The sequence below is a fragment of the Labrus mixtus genome, chromosome 12 (genome assembly GCF_963584025.1).
Source record: "Labrus mixtus chromosome 12, fLabMix1.1, whole genome shotgun sequence".
Taxonomy (NCBI): Eukaryota; Metazoa; Chordata; class Actinopteri; order Labriformes; family Labridae; genus Labrus; species Labrus mixtus.
Genome location: NC_083623.1, coordinates 25,112,482 through 25,132,404, shown reverse-complemented (window position 1 = coordinate 25,132,404; position 19,923 = coordinate 25,112,482). Strand labels below are relative to the sequence as shown.

Genomic DNA, 19,923 nt, shown 5'->3' with positions numbered 1-19,923 from the left:
CATTTTTGGTTTCATTCATTCATTCATTCATGACTGAGGGAAGGACAGGTGCAAACCCAGACATTTGTCTATACCAAAAAAGAAAAGCAAATGACCGACTCCACAGCACTTTATTAACTGCTCCAACACAACACTAGGTGTCAGCATCAACTTTGCCACATTCTGGTCTTCCCATCATCCACAACCAGTGAGACTGCCTCACTGCTTAAATCATTTACAGTCTTTGTGCAGGTAGGCAGTCATTGCATTGTAATCCTGCAATGCACTTGATTCCTGATTAGAGACATTAAGGTCAGAGGCGAGGTTTCCTTTTCAAGCAAAGGTTCATGGCTAATGTTAGCACGTAGTTTCACACTGCAGGTAAATCTACATAGGATGACCGTGATCTAAAAATGCGTATGTGACATTAAAATAAGAGTATTCTTTTTTTGTCTAGGGCTATAATAATGAAATAACTTCAAGTCAAATACATATACTGTAAACACATTTAATCAACATTATCTGCTCCATTTACAATTATCTAGCTTTCTTCTTCCTCCCTTTTCCATCCCAGACATATAATTCTTATTTATTTGATGACTCTTATTGGCAGATGAAGTATTCACAGGAATAATAGATATAAAACTCTGCAGCGCAATTAGATTGAATGCTGTCAGATGGCCCTGCTGGCCCAGGGCTCCAAGTGGTTTCCTGCCTTACCTGTTGCCCCTCTGCAACCAGGATAGAGTTGCAGTAATGGTTAATGACCTTCTTGTCCAAATATGATCACTTCTCGCTTAAAAAAAACCAAGATAGTGACACAACAAATAACAACTCTGGCTCCAAATGGAAGTCCCTAACCCTTTGTGGGTTCAGTTTCAAAGCTAAGATGTTTCCCAAAACCTTAAATGACTCCTTTCACTCCAAAAGGGAAGCAAGTAATTAGACAATAAATCAGATGACACGTGTTTACATGTTCTTTTAATTTCACCTTTTGTAACAACACACTTATCATACAGAATGAATATTTGCACAGAAACAGACAATTTCATCATAGAATAAACAGTCAGTTTGACAGGAATCATCACTATGGCTTTTTGCCCGGTGTTTTGCAAAGAAATGAGAAGCTGTAAAGCCCTGATTATACTTGCTTTTTAACCAAGCCTATAAATGCATGACATCAGCCTTGCGTATCCTGCGGTGGTTTGCAGCGTTGTGCATGTCCTCAGAAATTAACGCTACGCGTCCGCGAAATTAGTATGCAAAGAATCACTGGGAGCAGTGTAGGGTTGTAAGGTGATTGGACTGGATGTGAGACCAGATAGCTGCTACAAGAATGCCGGAAAGTTTTGAAGAAAATGTAATAGATCAAGGCCGCAACTACCTGCCTGAACATTGGATAAACCTCCTTGAATGTCGCCATGTTCGTTAACATTACTCCATGCAAATCCAGAATCTCTACTTCAGCGTTTTACGCAGTCTGTTTTATGTGGGTTTTCCCTCCAGAGGAATCCTCCGGTAAAGTTAGCCACACACGAGACGATTTTCAAATCTTGTGGAGACCACAGACATAAAAGACAGTTTCATTTCATTTCCGATTTTTAATATGATAATCCTCTGAACGCAGACGACAAACACGAGATCTCACAGAAACTCGCATTATTAAACGTGACTTCAGAAGAAAAACAAATATGGAGGACGATCAACATCGTCAGCTAGCTGTCCTGCTATGTGTTCTGTTTTGCAGGAAAATGAGAAAAACAATACGGGTAAAATCCTGGCTAAGAATCCGGATTATGTGCCACTTTATACGATTTGCAGCGCAAGCTGAGGGTGTGTTGTCAGAGTGCGCAACATCAGGTTGGTGACGCTTCCAAGTCTGCTTGTTCTCATTGGCTGCTTTAGGTATTCCGTCAGAGGCCGTCTGACCAGAAATCGTACATTTTAAAAATGTTTGATATTTGCGATTCCAGATCAAGGAGGATCCAACCTCGATCGGCCATGCCCCCCTGGTTGTTATGCCTCAAACTGTGTAGTTTGTGGCTGGCTTAACACGTGTTGTACATAGGCAAGTATGCAAACATTTACTTTCACGACGCAGCCGGTTGTCTGTGCGTACGCATGGTTCAAAAGCAAGTATACTTAAACCTTAAGTGTCAAGGAAAAGACATACTTACATTAACAACACAAGCTCGAGTCTTTAAATGCTTTAAAGCTTTTGTAAATGGAGTCGGGCTTGAAAACAGAATCAGCCTGTTCTGATCTTCAGGATTGGGTTTTGGGAGGTCACCGTCTAATGGATTAATTTCAGCATGAATTCAAATGAAACGTGTTCAAACGTAACTGAATGAAGAGCCAACTGAAAACACTAATACATGAGTCTACAACGTTGTAATGGGGTCTTGATTGCACATGCAGTTTTGGTCTACGAAACATAATGGGGAGAAAATGAACAGTTTTATTCATCAAACGTCGTTTTTTTGTCGTCTTTTATCATGACCAAAGCATCACACTTAAAGCTTTTCTTAACAGCATGAATGTCGGTGTCTGATGGACAAAAATAATCTCTGTAGTTAATCACACAGCTCAGCTCTTCATGGGAACACTGACAGACAGGTGAATTCATTTCAAATATCAAGTGCTTTAAAGTGACCCTCTTAGTCAAACCGTTAACTGTTTTGTTTGTAGTTTTACACACGTTAAAAACATCCTTACATCTTGTTCCTTTTTTATATTTGGTCACACTGTCATTCTTGTATTAAATTCAATCAAAGTGCTATTAATATCTGCTGAGATTTGTAGCTAGGCGTTTAAAAAAACAACACCACCAAACCATGGACTCCGACTGGAGGAGTCCAGATGTCGTCATGGCCAGTTGAATGTCCTACCGGTGATCTGATAAAACTTCTGATTGAAGGGGTGGAAGAACTTCTGCAGTTTGGTCACCACTGACAGGTCCACCTCCGGGTGGATGCGGCCCTTGCTGCCTGCCAGGCACTTGTTGAAGACAATGTTAAATCGCAGACAGTAAAATCCTCTGGTGGCGTTGAAGTACAGGTTGTACTGGCTGATCCTCGAGGGGAGGTTGAGGAAGCGTTCGACCAGCTGCAGCTCCGGCAGCGGGTCCGTGATGAGGCGGTCCCCGTCCACGATGTGGAACTGCTCCACAGGAAAGTACTTGAGCCAGCGCTCCAAATGTTTGGTGTAGATGCTGGTCCGCACCGCTTTGTACTTTGTGTTCACCTCGCAGGTGTTGGAGTCGATGGCCAGCTTCTCAAACTTATGGTAGGTCTTGTTCTTGCGCTCCTTGCCCTCCAGGACTTGCGTGTAGTCGGACACGGCTCGGGTGGTGGGCTCGCGGACTATGATCAGCAGCTTGATGGAGGAGTTCATCTTGAAGATGCGTTCAGGGACCTCCTCTGTGATGAAGTAGGCAGGGCTCTTCTCAATGGTGATCTGATGAGGGAAGGAGAAGGGCATTTTCTCCCGGTACCAGTCGATGCCACGGGCGTAGTTTTTGTCGTTGTCGAAGAAGTGGATCTCCTGCGAGGCCTTGACCACGGCCGGGTGCAGGTTGAGCATCTCCAGCAGGGCTCGAGTGCCTCCCTTACGCACCCCGATGATGATGGCCCGAGGTAGCTGCTGGACCAGGTTGTGCAGGCGGATTTGCTCTTTGGTAGCATTGCCCTTGCGAAGTTCGTGGAGCAGGCCACGTTTGAACTGCAGGGTTCGGAGAGGGATCTGCTCCGGCTCAGGAGGGGGCAGTCTGCTCTCAATGGGGCAAATGGGCTGAAGCCTGAAAGAGACAAAAAAAACACACATCCTCAGATTCAACACTAGTATAACTAATCAATAACATATTCTTAACATTACTGTACATCACAGCTTGGACTTTCTTTATAAAGCTGCATAAAGAAAAAACTGGATTGAGTTAACCTTATCCAGGTACAGACATTTACAGGAGCAATATGTAACTCTGACACCTAGTGTTTAAAGTCCAAATTCAAAACATTGGAGAGAGCTGTTCCCCCCCCCTCTCTAGAGTCGATGCTCACGCAGGTTGCACTGTGGTGGACACTGTAGCTTCAGTGTTTATCCAGCTCTGCATCGTTAAGTAAACCTTTCTGTGTTCTAACTTCTCTCCATTTGTTCCAACCAAACAGGTTAGCTGTGAAACATGACTTTGGTTTTCTTTTAGTTTGTGACAGTGAGGACTCACCTATCCAAGGTCCCAACCCTGGCCACCAGATAGAGGACACTTCCGATAGCAAGGCTGCCCAGAACGAAGAGCTTCTGTCTCAGCAGTGCCTGCTGTTTGAATAGCATGGCCCTCCATCAATCTTCAGGACTGCGTCTTCAGCCTGCAGAGAGCGGAGCACATAAAGCACTAATCACCAGGGGAAGAGAGACAGCCTAATGTTTATTAACACACACTCAATCAAGTCTTACAAGTGATTAAGCCACACTTGCACACGCCGGGAAAAGTGCTGCGGCGCCATTAGAGGAAATGCTCAGCCGCCAACCAGCACTTTGTTACATTTATTTATTTATTTCTGACAACTCCAGAGTCCGATTGGATCGAAATGTAGAGGCGTGCTGTGGGGGCCAGGATCGAGACTAGAATGTGTTATATGACGTGTGAGTGTAGATTAGCATTTTGGACTGTTGGGCAATACACGTCTGTGCAAGTTGGATGTTTACAGACTAGTCACAGACTTCATTTAGTATCATATTCCATCCATCCATCCATCCATTTTCTTCTGATTATCACCAAGCGCAGTTAGTCAACCCAGTCTTCCCTCTCCCCAGCAACGTTTTCCAGATCCTCCTAGGGGATTCAGAGGGACGTTCCCAGGCCAGACGGGAATATTAATCCCTCCATCGAAACTCTGTGGCTGGGCTCAGCCTTAGAGAGAGGGTGACTCGGACATTTGGGGGGGAGCTCGGAGTAGAGCCCCTGCTCCTCCACATCGAAACAAAGTTGGTTTAAAAATGTCTCTTAGGTTTCCTCTTGACCTTGTTACCAGTACTTCAAAGTCTCCATCTCTGACAATAACAGGTACATTTAAGGTACATTGAAGTTTGAGTAATTTACCTGCATCTGCAAACCACAGTATGACCGGGTCAGTCACATTATGCTCTATTACAAAAGGCTGAGCTGCACAATAATACAGCCTCTAAATGTTTACCATAACCAATAACGCAGGTCATCCACAGAGCGTCTCATAAAGCAGAGCTCTCGACCTCCATGTGACCTGAAAACATTTCACTCATATTGCCTCATGATGACTTCTGAAGGAGGAATCGCAGTTTCATCAGTGTGACAAAGCAGAAGCATAAAGTCAGTTAGCCAGAGGGGCCGCCCCGCGTGTTTGTGGAGTCCCATTTAGAAAAGAAAGGTTTTTATTATTACAGTCTGTATCTCTGAACCAAGCAGGAGCTATAAATCCAATTGTTTTTTAAAGGAATAAAGTCTGTTCAATGTTTTTTCCTAGAGGGAAGGGACAGCATATTTCAGGGCATACGATTATATAGAAAGCATTTACTGTCATTATACAATTCAATTAGAAACATTTCACCTTTAAGTGCACAGACATTCAGGCATCCACAGCTACAAACTAGTTGCATGACTGATTTTGAGTTACAACACTCTTACAGGCTTGTGGTGCAAACATAAAGATAACAGTTCAGGATGTAAACTCCTTTGTCCCTCTAAAGCCTGGCTCACACTGCAGATCCCCGATCTGCCCAGCGATGATCAAGGACTCCCCGATTTATTTCAAACATGTTTGATATTTAGAATTTAAAATCTAAACGATTACGTCATGAAAGGGTCCGGCAGAAGTTGTGTGAGACTACAATATGATCACCAGAGACAAGGGAGACTGTAGTCATGGCGACGCAGGATGCAACCCAGCGTTTTTTTTTGGTAGACCTACAGATCATCAGTGAAGCACTTTTCTGAAACTTATATCCATATATCTACAATTGTTTCAACATTCCTATATCTACAACAACTTCCACTTCCTTCACTTTCACCAACCGCCGTCCGTTGGCGTTTTCAAATGAAACTTTATTGACAATTGTCTCTACGGCCGTGCCCGACAAGCACATATATCGCAGTCTGGTCGGGCGTCGTAAACGATTCAGTCGCACAGTGTGAGCTGACATGCCACCCCGACTTTTATACAATCAGGAACAAATAAAGTAATAATGCCGAGTTAACCAATATTTTTATTTGTAAATGATCGTGATTCAAATGTAATTTATTGTGCAGACCAGGTTTAGGCTGAGGAACCCTGAAGCTGTAAGTTTTCTGTTGTTTTTTTGTCTTTTTGTTGAATTCAATCTTTCTTCATTTTCTGCCCTGGGTCCAGTTCCTTTTTATTTGAACCCTGAGACACAAGGCCTGCTGTGCAGAGTTAAAGCCCTCAGACATGGCAATCTCAGTTTGCCTGAAAAACGTTAAAGTCTCTGCTGGAACAACAACTTGTTATGGTTTTAACAGCTAAACAGTCAAAGTCTTTAAAATGGAAACTCCTTTGGGAGCCATCGACAGAGTTCCCATTGACCTACAGAGGTCTATAGCCTCTCTCTCTCTCTCTCCAGCCTCTCCTCTGTTAGACTAATGAATACAGAGTTTCACTTGCTGCTTGTTCTTTATGACTTATTTATAAGCAGACACAGAAATTAATTGTTTTCCATGTCAGGGAGCTTCAGCCTGAACAGCTGTGCACTGAGACGCAAAAGGGTTCCCACACAGAAGCATCACTAATGGAACATTTATTATCAGGCTAAAGCCTCAACTTTAGTTTACAGAGCTTTAAAAGATGAATGTTGTTCCGGCTGTCAGGCCGGGTGTATGTCTGCATGGAGTACTGCATCTTTAATCATACTAGAAAAATGAAACCCACTTTGCCTAAAAAATGATCATACTGTTTTATTATAAAATAAAAAATGCAACGCTCCGTGTCCGCCGAGCGTTTTTTTCCTGGCAGAAAGTGCTCACTGTGCGCTCCGGAGGGTTTGCATGAAGAAGTTTTGGGCTGAGCTTAAAAGCCCTGCACGTCCGTCCTGTCTCTATGACAACAGTCTGTTGACAACAGCCACTGTATGATCGACACTGCTCTGTTTTTTACCGCATGTTTTATATATGAGAATTTTTGTTCCTAATCATGGAGCAAGAATGGATCTGTATGATGGAAAAATATGGGGAATATCATACATTTAGAAAATACTTTGTGTAAAACTTTCTGTAAAGTTGAAAGACGGTGGACTGGAAGTGCACGGAGCGGCCAAATAAAAAAGGCAGAGCTTTATGAAAAAACGATGAGGCGCTGCGCTTTTTCTCCAGGCGGCCCCCTCCTGCTGTGAACGCTCTCTCCTCATTGAAAACACATTTTAAAAAGATGCTGGCGATCAGAAAGAAACACTAGGTCTAACACAGGGTCTAAGGTGTATCCTGAAGGGAAATGTATTTATTTTGGCTTTAAAAACGGATTCTCAAATATGGTAATCTAACAGAAACTCCAGTTTTTTAGTATTTACTGTAGTGCTGCAAGACGGAGAAATGTTTTGCTCGAACATCCAAAGGGGAAGCAGCATCGCTCAGAGAGAAATCAAAATGATGACAATATTTCTCAGAAATGTTCAGTGAGATGCAATAAGAGCAGATTTCCACAGCAAGGGAAACACAAAGTGTAGAGAGGAGGAGAGGCTTTGGATTGATGTGCTCTGTCAGAAACAGTCGGTGGCTACAGGACATCAAATCACAGAATCAAACTACATTTAAAAGTTTCTCATAGCAGCGAGATGTTTTTTTCTGATGGAGCCTCATTTACAGTTTCACAGCTACAATCAACTGTGCTCATCCACACAAAAAATACACTTCACCATGTTTCTCTAACACTAATATGTGTCCCTAGTCTGTCTACAAACCCCCCAATGATGAGAAAAGTCCATCCTCTCCGTCTTTTGCCTGCTCCACTTTTCAGAAAATGTGTGCTCAAACAGGCTGTTTGGACATCTTCCCTTCATGACATCACAAAGGGCAGTAACCCCTCCCCCAGGTGGGTGACACTCCCACAGCTAGGTGTTTGTTCTGACCTCTGAGTCTGCCTTCTCACCGTAAACAATAGGACATGGAGCGAGAAAGCTCGAGCCACCCAAGTCCTTCCAGAGAGGGGGCGTGGTCAGACACAGCTCATTTACATATTCAAAGGTACAGACACAGAAACAGCCTGTTCTGAGCAGGGCTGAAATAGAGGGGTTTATAGACATGATCAAATACAGGATCAGAGTGGATTTAGAACAAGAAACTTCACACACATGCTTTGTGGAGCTCTAAGACTTATTTAAACTGGTTGAAAAGGAGGAGAATATGAGACCTTTAAGTGTAAATCATCTCAAACTTTCCCTTTCGTTTGAGTCCACCTCAGAGTGAGATCACCCTCCTGTGTGTCATTTTTCATTTCCTCTAATCTCAGTTCCAGATCATCCTGCCTCCCTCTTTGTTTACAACACATTAATCATTTCTGATTGACACCTGTCATGTTGAGTAATCAATCCATCATGTGCTCACAGACTCATCAGTGAATGTGTTAAAAAACTCGCAAAGAAAAAAGTCTTGAAAAAAGAAGACGCTGAGCGATTAGAGAAATGCTGACTGGCCTTTTGTGTGTCATTAAAAACAGAGAAAAGTGTTGCTGTTTACAGGCCTGATAACAACTATAATTACTTTCCAAACATTGGAACAAGAAATATATGAGTTTGATAAAAAAATTAAAAAAAAACTCAGTGACACTGCACAAAAAACATGTGTGCTTATTAAGGCTCTTGCTGTGCCGTGCTAATAATCTGCATCGCTCTGTTCTCATTTTTAGAAGAGCACACAAGGGCACGGGTAAAAATAGACGCCTGCAGCTGAGCTCTCATTAGATATCTTCCTTTTCTGTTAATTCACATACCAGTGGGAACAGTGGAAGACTTTCAGATTCCAGTCTCTAGTATTTAAAACATTTAACGCACACACACACACACACACGGTCTAAACTGTGCGGCCCGGGGGACTCAGCAGCAGAAGTTGAAACTGTGAGATGATGTGACAGGAAAACCTTTGTTGGGGACGCCGTATTGTGCCGAGATTCATCAAGTCACATCAATGTCACAGAGACAGCACAGACAGAAGAGTCACTGACACGTATGAGTGAGAGGAACAATGTTATGAGGAAGAGTATGCACCTGGTGGGGACGACTGTAGTTCACACTTTCAGAGGACAAAGGTTATGTGTGAATTGAGTGAAGGGTCGGTTTGGTATTTCCTCTGAGGTCAAATTATACAGAAGAGTGGCAGAGAGAATCACTCCCCTGATTTCTTGCCAGCCTCGATGTCATCCTTTGTTACTGGTTTGATCGAGAGCCCCCTAGTGGAGGAATTTACACACTGTGCCTTTAAAGATTAATATTGTGGACAGAGTAGAAAAACAGGGAGAGCAGGAGAGGAGCTATACCGGTCCGACTCGAGCATGGGTCGCCCGCTTGAACGACTATAGCCTCCGTATATGTGGCGTGACCTAACCGCTACGGCATCAGTGCCTCTTATTTAGGACTTTTACCAAATGCATGTTTAGACATAAGAAGAAAAAGACAAAGACACAGTTTCTTAATCCCAGAGGGGAAATTAAGTTAAATTCAAGTCTCTCAACTTGATTGGGATCAAGTGCAGCTTTCTTTCTGTTCACAATATTAGCTCCTGATGAGAACACCTGCTCAGAGCCCACAGAGGTGTGGCACACGCAAATATTTGCAACTTGGAGAGTTGCGGGTTTGTAGCGACCCTGTATCTCTCCACCTAAGCAGTGGGCTGCTGTCTGCAGAGAGACGAGTCCCTCTCATGTTAGTTTGCATCCCCTGAGTTGCCTGGTTTTGCTGAGAGCGCCCTCTGCTGGATTAAACTGCAAACTACTTCTGATGGGCTGATGGACTGTGTATTTTGAATTTGAACGGCTCATTACAGTTCGAACCTGAACTTTCTCCCCCAGGTTTGAATGTTTGAGTTTAAAATAAGAATTGACGGTCCTAATGGACTTTTCGGCGCCTTGCTCAAGGCCACCTTAAAAATGCTCATGAAGTGAGCAACAAAACCCACTTCCATGCTTTGATCCGACTGGGATTTGAACCGACGACCCCAAGCCCTTATAGACTGAGCTACAGTCACCCAAGAACAAGATCACAAAAAACAACAGAAAACCAAACAACAACAAACTAATAATCCTGATTCCTGATCCCCTATGTCCACATACTACGTGAAAGCTGCAGTCTCTTGTTGTCCCTGTGCAAGAGTGATAGCAATTTAACATAAAATACTCCGTCTGTCCTGCAAATGTTTACCTTTGATACAAAAATAGAAGAGAAATGAGAGATGACTATCGATCAACAGATCTCATTTGTCTGCATCAACATTTGGATCCATTCCCTTAAAGAGCAGCTTTTACTGTCTTTGATTTCTTTTAAAGTTAAAAAGTGATTCTTTGAGATAATATCTTAGTTTGTTTCTGCAAAACTTTGCAACAGAGAAGGTGACTTCAACTTCATACGTATAAAATACATAATGGATAAAACTGATGAGAACAAGCCCCCTGTTGAAAACTCTGCTATATTTGTGGACTGTGGGTTAATGTGAGTGATCCACTCCTCATCCTTTATTCGTGGCGAGAGCCGCTGAGCGACTATAAACGGCAGTCTTCAGCATCTTCACACACTTTATCCTGTGACAGAACTGGTGCACACTCCAAAGACCGTCTGCGATCAGAGACCATGTTCTCCTCTCGTCAAAGACATTAAAACATGCCGAGAAAAAAACGTTAATCATATGCATTTGTGCAAAAAAAAAAAAATCCTAACAAATCCAAATCTAAAGACAGACAGAGACACAGACAGAGACACACACAGACAGACAGACGGTGGACTGTAGCTGTGTGTTCAGGTTCGAGTCAGCTGGGGACATGATGGAGGGAGAAGAGAGAGGGCTGAACGCTGATGAATAATTCACCACTATGTGCTTTATTATTGTTATTGATCTTTGCTTATGCTCCAGGGAATGATTCCGCTGTTCAGCTCGGAGCTCCGCCCTCCGCTGACCTCCTCTCCACTCCTCTCCACTCCTATATAACAGGCGTCCATTTTGTGATATTACACCTCCATTATTTATTGCCCGTCACTGCAGATCCTTTTGTCTCCAGCTCCACTCTGGCATCGTCTCATCCTCTGCCGCCGTGTGTGTTTTATAAAGAAGCATGCAGGTAATAAATACAAACAGTGATAAAGTGCTCCTATATGTCTGCTTGTATATTTCATTATATAATCCACCTATGCTGAACTTCTTCACCATGCCATGCTTTTATTCATTCTTCAAATTTTTATGACTTTAAGAAAGCACACAAAGCAAGGTTCACTCAGTCTGAGATTCAGTAGCTGGCCCAACATAACCACAATCTCAAGCCTTGTTCACACATGCACTCCTGGAAAAGAGGCAGACCCTAACTCTCCGACTTGTCACTGCACCTCAAAGCGGCAAAGTGTCAGTGTGGGGCGGGAGGGGAGGGTCTTAGGAGGCCGGAGATGACGTGAAAAGAAGACACAGAAATGGCCGACAAAGCCATTCAGCATTTGACAAATGTGTGTGTGAAGAGTAAATAGCAGAATGTTAAAAGTTTTTGTGCTTTTTTAGCAGCAGGCTTACTCCATATTTCTGACTTATGGGCAACTACAATTTGACATATTATCTTCTCTCTCTATTATCTTGTCTCTGTTCATTCATGTGCACTGTGCCTACATTAAATAAATATAGACTGCACTGGTTGCATGTTATGCATCATTATAATCACAGAAGGTCCCTGGGCTACGGACATTTTGGAGACCCCCCCCCCCCGACTGTATAACTGATGCATGACCGTTTAGACCGTCCACCCGACCTCGTATATAATCCCAACATAAACCTTCTTTTCATCCTCAAACAGATAGAGTCTCACAAACAGATAGGAGGAAGTTGAAGTGAATGTTTGAGACTCTAAAAGAAATATCTGCTCCGCTGTGTGACCTTCAAACAGCAGCAGAGACAGAACTCATAAACTTCACACCCAGAGACAAACAGGAGGAGAAATACCCACAAGGCTTCTGCTGCTTCTGATCTCGAGGCGCTCGGTGTAGTTTGCACTTTTACACACACACACGCACACACACACACACACACACACACTACACACACACTCCAGAGAGGGGTTCGGATGAATGACAAGATATATCCTTTAAAGAGCTGAGAGACTAACAGCTGAGTACATATCACATCAAACATTATACTGCCATCATGATCCTCTCTCCTCTTTACTCTCCGCTTTGAGCACCAGCCAAAAGGGAATTAAAGTCTCCCAAAATAGAGCCGGGGTTTTAGTAGTAAACACTTGAAACAGCATCGTGTGTTTGAATAAAACTACGAGGCCTCTTTCAGCTTATCTAAAAGAGTTTGTCTAATCACAGGTTCAGGGGTAATAAGTGGATTACTCTGAGGACAAGAGGGGAATTGGTTGGACACAAAAATAACAAAAAAAATATTCACATAGACTGTAAATATGAATAGATGAAGCCTGAGTGACGTCACCCATCTGATCATGCAGGGGGCTCTGGAGTCCCATTGATGGTGGTCTCCAACTTGGTCGTTAAGTTAACTTTCAGTCTACGTAATGACAGGCTGAGAGCTGGAGCTGAGGCGGGTTTTAAGCCCCCCTGACCAACCGTTACATCCCGCCCACCAGTCAATCAGGTCAGCTACAAAAATCAATCCAAAATGCATCCACTCGTACAGTGTGTGTCGATCGAGACATGAGCTAATCAGACATATTTGATTTTTGAACCAGTCTGTAAACATGTTAATTTCTAATGGGTGTGTGTGACTTCTGGTGCTTCTGCAGCCAGCCTTAAGTGGACACTTGAGGAACTGCAGGATTTGACATTGTGTTTATTTTTAAATGTTCAGCAATGTCGAAAAAAACAGACACTGTGCGTCTGACCTTTAGCCTAGACGGGTTTCTCTCTTTTTCTTTTAATTCCCTGATGTATTTATATATTACTTTTTTAAGGTTTATTTTTTACCTTCATTTCAGAGGTTCACATGCAAACCCAGCCGAGATCTTCTGAAGAAGTTGACTGAGTATTATTAGTATCATTTTTGATTTGCATATTTGGCTACAGCCATCTGCATGTTACCTGGAAGTGAACTGTGAGGTTGGTCTTCTTTTGTCTACGTCGACTGAAGGTTGCTAGCTAGGCAGCAGGATCACAAGGTTTCCTAGCTATGGTTATCACATCCTTATATTTGTCAGCTTGTTTGATCATGCAGCCTTTGCGCTACAGTTTATGTCTATTCTCTCTTTATTGTTTTCTCTGTTTTATCACTTTTCTCCATATCTTAATTATATCATAATATTCCTTTCAAAAGCCTCCTGTGGACAGGTGTTGAGAACTAGCATGCTTGCTAAAACACTTAAACAATGCATCTGGTTCGTCCAATGTATCTGTGATGTCCATGCCAAATAAAATCTATTATTATTATTATAGAGTCAGAAATCAGGTAGAGAGAGAGAGAGTTGGGGAATAACCTGAACCTGGGCCTCCGTTTGGAGAACCAGAACCTCGGTACATGTGGTGTGGCACTAACCGCTACGCTACCTGCGCCCCCTTGTATTTATCTTCTGACATGTTTTTTTTGTCGTGTGGGTAAACTGTTAAATACTGACTTAATTAAATGACTACTGCGTGCATGTGTTTGGTTGGTGTTTTTTTTCTTTTTAGGGTAATGAACTCTGTCCGATGTTTTCACCAGTTTATCACGCTATCCAATCCTCAGCTTCACTGTCAGTCTGTGAGAAGCGGGAGGAAAGTGCGGAGGCGTACAACTGTGGGGCGAAATTCCAAGTCACAAGTTGAAATCATATCAGAAGTTGGCTTTAAAAAAAGTCACCTGTTAACCCGGCTCTGGCCAACTAGCAAGTGTCAGAATTCATCTCTTATCAGGCGTTTCCAGCAGGCTCGTGATCGTCTATTTGAGGCTGATGTGACTCATTTAGCCTGAATCACTTTACATGGTGACAACTAACAAGATTCAGTAAGAAGGACTGTTTTTAGCTGCAGAGTTAGAGTGCACTAATGAGATTTGTTAGCGGAGGTGGAAGAGGGAGGTGTGTGTGTGTGTGTGTGTGTGTGTGTGTGGAGGGGGGGGGGGGGTCGCCTCTCTCTCCACCTCTGGGAGACTTCTGAATCACATCAGGTACAAACACCTGCTTGCTGAGAGGCCTCCTGCAGCAGCTGGGAGCTCCTAACAGCTGCTGAGCCAACACCCCCTCTTCCTCCCCCCCTCCCCCCAGAGGAGACCCGACGTCCTGACAACCATCCAGCTCCCAGCCCTGTTGGGTATCTGGTCCTGGACCTACAGGCAGACTTACAGACAGGTTGGTTCAGGCGGTGTTGCGGGACTTTCTGGCTCTGGTCGTGTCTGCACTCAATTCCCAGCATTCCCTGCAGCAGCTTGCCTCTGTAGCTTAACGTCATGTGGTTTTCTTCTATCACTCTGACGCTCCCTCTCCTCTCCACAAACAGACAGGAGAAGATAGAAGAACAGGCATCCGACCAAATACCCGCCTGTGAGCTGAAAACATCTCCATCCAGAGATGTGGAGGGCGTCTGATCTTCTCATCATTAAACTTCTCACTGTGGTTCAGGCACTGTGGGATGTTTTGATGGACCTCCTGAAGAACTGAACGCACTCAAACTGGAAATGTTACCACCCACACATTTCAGTTTTCTTTTACTACTGAAAGCAGAATGATTCAAAGGATGTGCAACTCCTTTACTCTCATTTAGAAAGTCTCTAAGCTAGTGACTGTTTATCAACTGCTATTTATTGTTTTAGGAGGTTAAATTCAAAAAGTGTCGAGTCAGTGAATCACAACTGATTGAACCATTTATTGCAAAATGGAAGTAGAGTCAAACTTGGCGCTGTTAGCTCTCCTCTCAAAATGCTGCCTGGGTTAGCTGAGCAGCTAGCTGAGAGATTGCGGCAGAAAGAAGGAGGCGGGTGTTATGGAGGCAAAGCTTCGCCAGCAGCAGTGTGTGTGTGTGTGTGTGTGTGTGTGTGTGTGTGTGTGTGTGTGTGTGTGTGTGTGTGTCTCTGTGTTTGTGTGTATGTGTGCGTGTGTGTGTGTGCGTATGCGTGTGTGTGATTAGAAGCAATGATTCAATCAGCTTGCTGTCAGCTGATTACAGCTGCGTCACACGTCTCCCGCCTTCTGCATGAACCAGCACATGTGCTGTACATTTTAATTTTAATGTATGGTCTTAACTACCAAGATTTTAAAGAGTGAGCTTCAGAGTTGTTTGTAGGTATATATATGACATCTAGAGACATGGTTACCACCTTATGAGTTGTTCCTATAGGTAAAGGATGGTAACCAAGGGCGAACCGGCATTTGCCATCACAGCCCCTAAACTCTGGAACTCCCTACCTGAAGACATTAGGCTTTTAAATCCTTGTTTAAAACATATTTTTATAGGATGGCCTTTTTAATGATTCATGCTTTAATTCAATTAATCAATTATTACTCACCAATCGTTTATCCTGGTGTATTTTGTGCAGCACTATTAATCCATGTAAAGAACTTTGTAACCTTGTTTAGATAAGTGCTACATAAATAAAGTTATTATTATTATTATGCATATTATTTTCTACGGCTTTATGCTATAGGGTAACCACGCTGTGACTCCATAATGAACACATCCAGGTCAGTTTGAGCCAGAAATCGAAGTTTTGCATTATTTTCCAAAATATCTCAGAATATTCTTTTAAAACTGATCAGGGAACACAGCAGCAGAAATGTGATGAATCCTCTCTCATCTCTAAATATCTGCAGGAGGATCAGTTACAGTCAGAACACCTGATCAACCAGCCGAACAGAAACCAAGATCCAACCGGAGATACACAACATCCATGGTGCTTTCTCTTTGTTCACACAGATAAAAGAGTAATAAGATGGCCAGATTTGATCCTAAAATTATGCATACTCAAACACACATGCACACACACACACACACACACACACACATACACACACAGCAGCAGCATCCTCCCTTTAAGGCTGTAACAGGGGCAGCCCGTGCGTCCACACAGGAAAGACCTTGTCATCTCATTTCATGGCTGGACTAGCAGAAGCCCTGGGGGTAAGGGGGGGAGGGCAGAGTGAGGAAGGTGGCATGCAGAGGTTAACGCTGAGTAATGTGTAAGTGAGGAGACTCTGAGTCATGAAAACACTGCAGGGATTGCAGAGTTATCTCCCTGCTGAACAGCCGACGCACGCCGTTCACCTCCTCGCTCGTCAGCTCAGCCTCTGATCAGCTCGCTCTTTGTGCCGCTGGAAAATGCAGTAACCTTGGGCCATCCTTTCTTTTGTGCAGCCCCCCGATCAAAGATTCACAGAGGATTTTTTTATGTCAACACCCTTCTAAAAAAGCATAACGAGAGCCGGGGCGTGCACATTTGCCGGGGCTCATCTGTATAAGTGACACAGACGCAGGAGGGATGTTAGCGGGGGTCTGACAGCCTGTGTGAACGTCCGGGGGATTGCTGAAGAAGTGGAGGGGGTGGGGGGGGGGGAGGCAGAGGTGTGCCTCAGGTGTACAGGGTAAGCCCTGCAGCAGGAGGCAACATATGCATGGAGCTAATTAACCATGCAGCGCTTATATGCAAAAAAAAGAAAAAAAACCTTTTAAGTGTTTCCAGTCATCAAGCACCCTGTGATTCACTCTGACAGGCCCTCTGCTCTGCTTTGCATAAAGACGCCGCTGAGGGTGTTTAAAATTTCATCCGCCTCCCCTCAGCAGAGGCCTATCGCTGCACGCCCGAGATCATTTCTCCATCAGGCTGTTGGCAAGCAGCTCCTGGGTTTCATCAACCCTTCATCAGACCGTTCAGATTGTCTTCTCCTCATGGGAGAGCGGTCGAATCAATACGACGATTTGATTTCAGCACAGGAGGGTTAATGGATTCAGTTGAACGTGAAAATGAAAATTAGTTTCACAACTCTATCGGAATGACGATGCATTGGAAACGCTCTGATGTCAGACCAGAGGGAGAGTGGACGTCTCCAATGATCTCATGACGGACCACCTGCTCCGACAGCCGGCCGCATTGCATCCGGCTTTTGTTCTGAGACAGAAGAAGAGCTGAAGATTGTTAGGATTTTTCACAATCTCTTTCACTTATAGTCTAAACAATTCATCTCTTTGGAGTAAAGGAAAAGGCTGTTTTTTTTCTTTCTTTTTTTGCTTCAGGAGCAAAAAAAAAACAGAAAACATGCAGAGAAGAAACAAATTATTTAAAAAGAAAAAATATATAGACTCATACGTCATTGAGCAGAGAGAATATAGCTAATCATTTCTATATAATGATGATTGCGATTGTGATTCTTAGATTTATTTTTACTTTATATGCCTTTATTAAGAGACAGGACAGTACATAAAGTCAGAAATCATGGGAGAGAGAGAGAGTGGGGCACGACATGCGGAGAAGGAGCCACAGGTCAGATTTAAACCTGGGCCACCCGTCCTGAACAGACTGTACATTTAAATTGATGAAGCCTGAGTGACGTCACCTGTATGTTCCTGCAGGGGGCTTTAGAGTCCCATCGATGGCGGAAGTTACCACTTGGTCCTGAAGAACTGCAACCTCCACAACCAATGACTAGGCCAACTGTGCTGCATTTCCATAATATTCTACTTAATTATGCTTTATGTATGTTCAGAAGTTCTGTTTACAAAATGAACACTGCAGCGCTGAACATGTATATTGTAAACACCCGAAACAATGTTTAAAAACTTAACACTAGATCCCGAGCTTTGTTAAAAAGATACTGATGAGATTGGACACATCTCCCTGGTAGATCTCATATTTGTATTCAAGCCCCCTCTGTCTGCCTGATAGAAACGCTGCATCCATATATCAGCTCATGATGTCGATCCTGAGACTAATATTGGCTACACGAGTTTCCAGGTCAGAGCTATTCCATCTCTATCACAGTCTGTCAGGTCCCATCATCGTCTCGTGTCAGTCACTGATTGGCCGGGCTGATCACCTTTCTTTGAATTATGTTCACATTCAGCTGAGACAGATCCACAGAGACGTGCAGGGAGAGAACAGGATGCAGTGTGACTTCTTGCTCAAGGACAGGGTGACAGCAGCGCAGCTGTTGACTGATATGTTGTCAGTGGCAGAAATCAAATCAGTGACCTTTCTGCTATAGACCTGTATCTATATTAATACCAGGGTACTCTGGTGTAATGTGCCTGACAGCTGGGAACGTCTTACCCAAACATACCTGTGTGAAGATAACCTGAAACTATTCCTTTTTTCAGCTGTGGGTCTTTTCAGCAGTCCGTTCATTGTTTTCACCAGCTCCTCTCTCTAACTGGATCACAACTTCTTTGTGGGTTCATTGTGATCAGTTATTAAGGCTCTTTCACACGGCCAGGTCAAGTTTAAAATGTTTGTCTGATATTTTGCATCAGCTGTTCTTTTAAAAAGCATAAACACAGAACGGGGTACTCCAGTTGAAGCCGACATTGGTAGGAGTAACAAGGTTGTGTTGACATCTGAATTATCTCTGAACTCATCTGCAATTGTCCGACAAACTGGGACAACAAACAATCCAACAAGCACCTCAAGTATAGGTGGATTGTTATCTGCACACAAATGCAGAAATTGGTTTTTGATGAGAGACTGATATAAAATCTAAACTGTTGGGTAAAAGACAAAAGGTCACGGGTTACTTTTCTGCCAATGGGTTTTCCATTTTTCTATAAAGACAGCTTTTGTGCAAACGACTGAAGTTTACCTGGTGGGACTTGTCAAGACCAAACATTTCCCCCTCTATTTTTCTCTCTATTCATAACCATCCAGCAGGATAAGAAAAGTGGAGGGAACAGCTGTTAGCATGACCCACCAGCAGTCAGAGTAGCACAGCTTCTAAAGCCCGATGTACACTATACGACCTCCGGCCTGATTTAGACCCGACTTTTGAGTAATACGACTCATTTTGAATTCGTGAATTCTGAATTTCCCAATGTCAGTCATGTAGTGTACAGTGAGGCACGACGGCCAATCACTGTTCGAACAGCTGCTCCCGATCAGTCGGATGAATTCATGACACGTTCAATATTTTGGTCGTATGACTGCACACAATCACACAGTGTGAGCAGAGCCACCAGCCGATTCCCAGAAACTAGGACTTTCCTCCTTCCTGGTTTTACCTGAACATACTGACATGCATCGTGTGTGTCACAGCAGGCATATATCCCCCCTCTATCATGAAAGAAACTATTGCAAACATACCTGTGGACCTCAAGTTGACAGGAAATAGAAGATTTAGCTAGTGTGTCCGTCTGTGGGAGTTTTCCTTTGAATCGTCTTTTCTTAGATCTTTAAATATTGATTACGTGCCTACAGATTTTATAAGTTCTGATGGAAGACCAGTCCAACCATAGGCCCAAAGTTTTGATAAGTTGTGTCACAGATACTCTGATTTAAAGTTGAGTTATCAAATGTCAGTGGCGTGCTGATGCAGAGCTGTGTGTATAGGACTCTCTGGATGTGGAGTGGACACTGCTGAGTGCTGATTGGAGGATCATGGGGAGCATCGTCTTTTTGTTTAACTCACATCTTCCTCCCTTTGGCTGGCTGTAAGTCACTCACACAGGGTGGAGCACATCTGGATGCAGACTTTGACAGACAGTGGAAAGAAACTCAAAGTCAAGATGTGAGTGAACCCTGCCGGTTTTCCACTCTGCATCAGTGAGAAGAAGATTTATCACAAAGTAGCCTTTGAATGGAAAGATGTCTGTAAA

At 43.4% G+C, this 19,923-nt stretch overlaps 1 protein-coding gene across 1 annotated transcript in view; it reads right to left on the bottom strand.

The window, feature by feature from the left end:
- Positions 1-940: 940 nt before the first annotated feature.
- The window catches only part of LOC132984495 (heparan sulfate glucosamine 3-O-sulfotransferase 5), a 76,807-nt gene continuing 57,824 nt past the window's right edge, over positions 941-19,923 (bottom strand). The window contains exons 3-4 of the mRNA XM_061051380.1: positions 4,199-4,340; positions 941-3,775 (exon numbers count right to left, since the gene is read on the bottom strand). Coding sequence (XP_060907363.1) covers positions 2,845-3,775; positions 4,199-4,305 — 1,038 coding nt within the window. The 5' untranslated portion in view covers positions 4,306-4,340 and the 3' untranslated portion in view covers positions 941-2,844. The remainder of the gene's footprint in view (positions 3,776-4,198; positions 4,341-19,923) is intronic.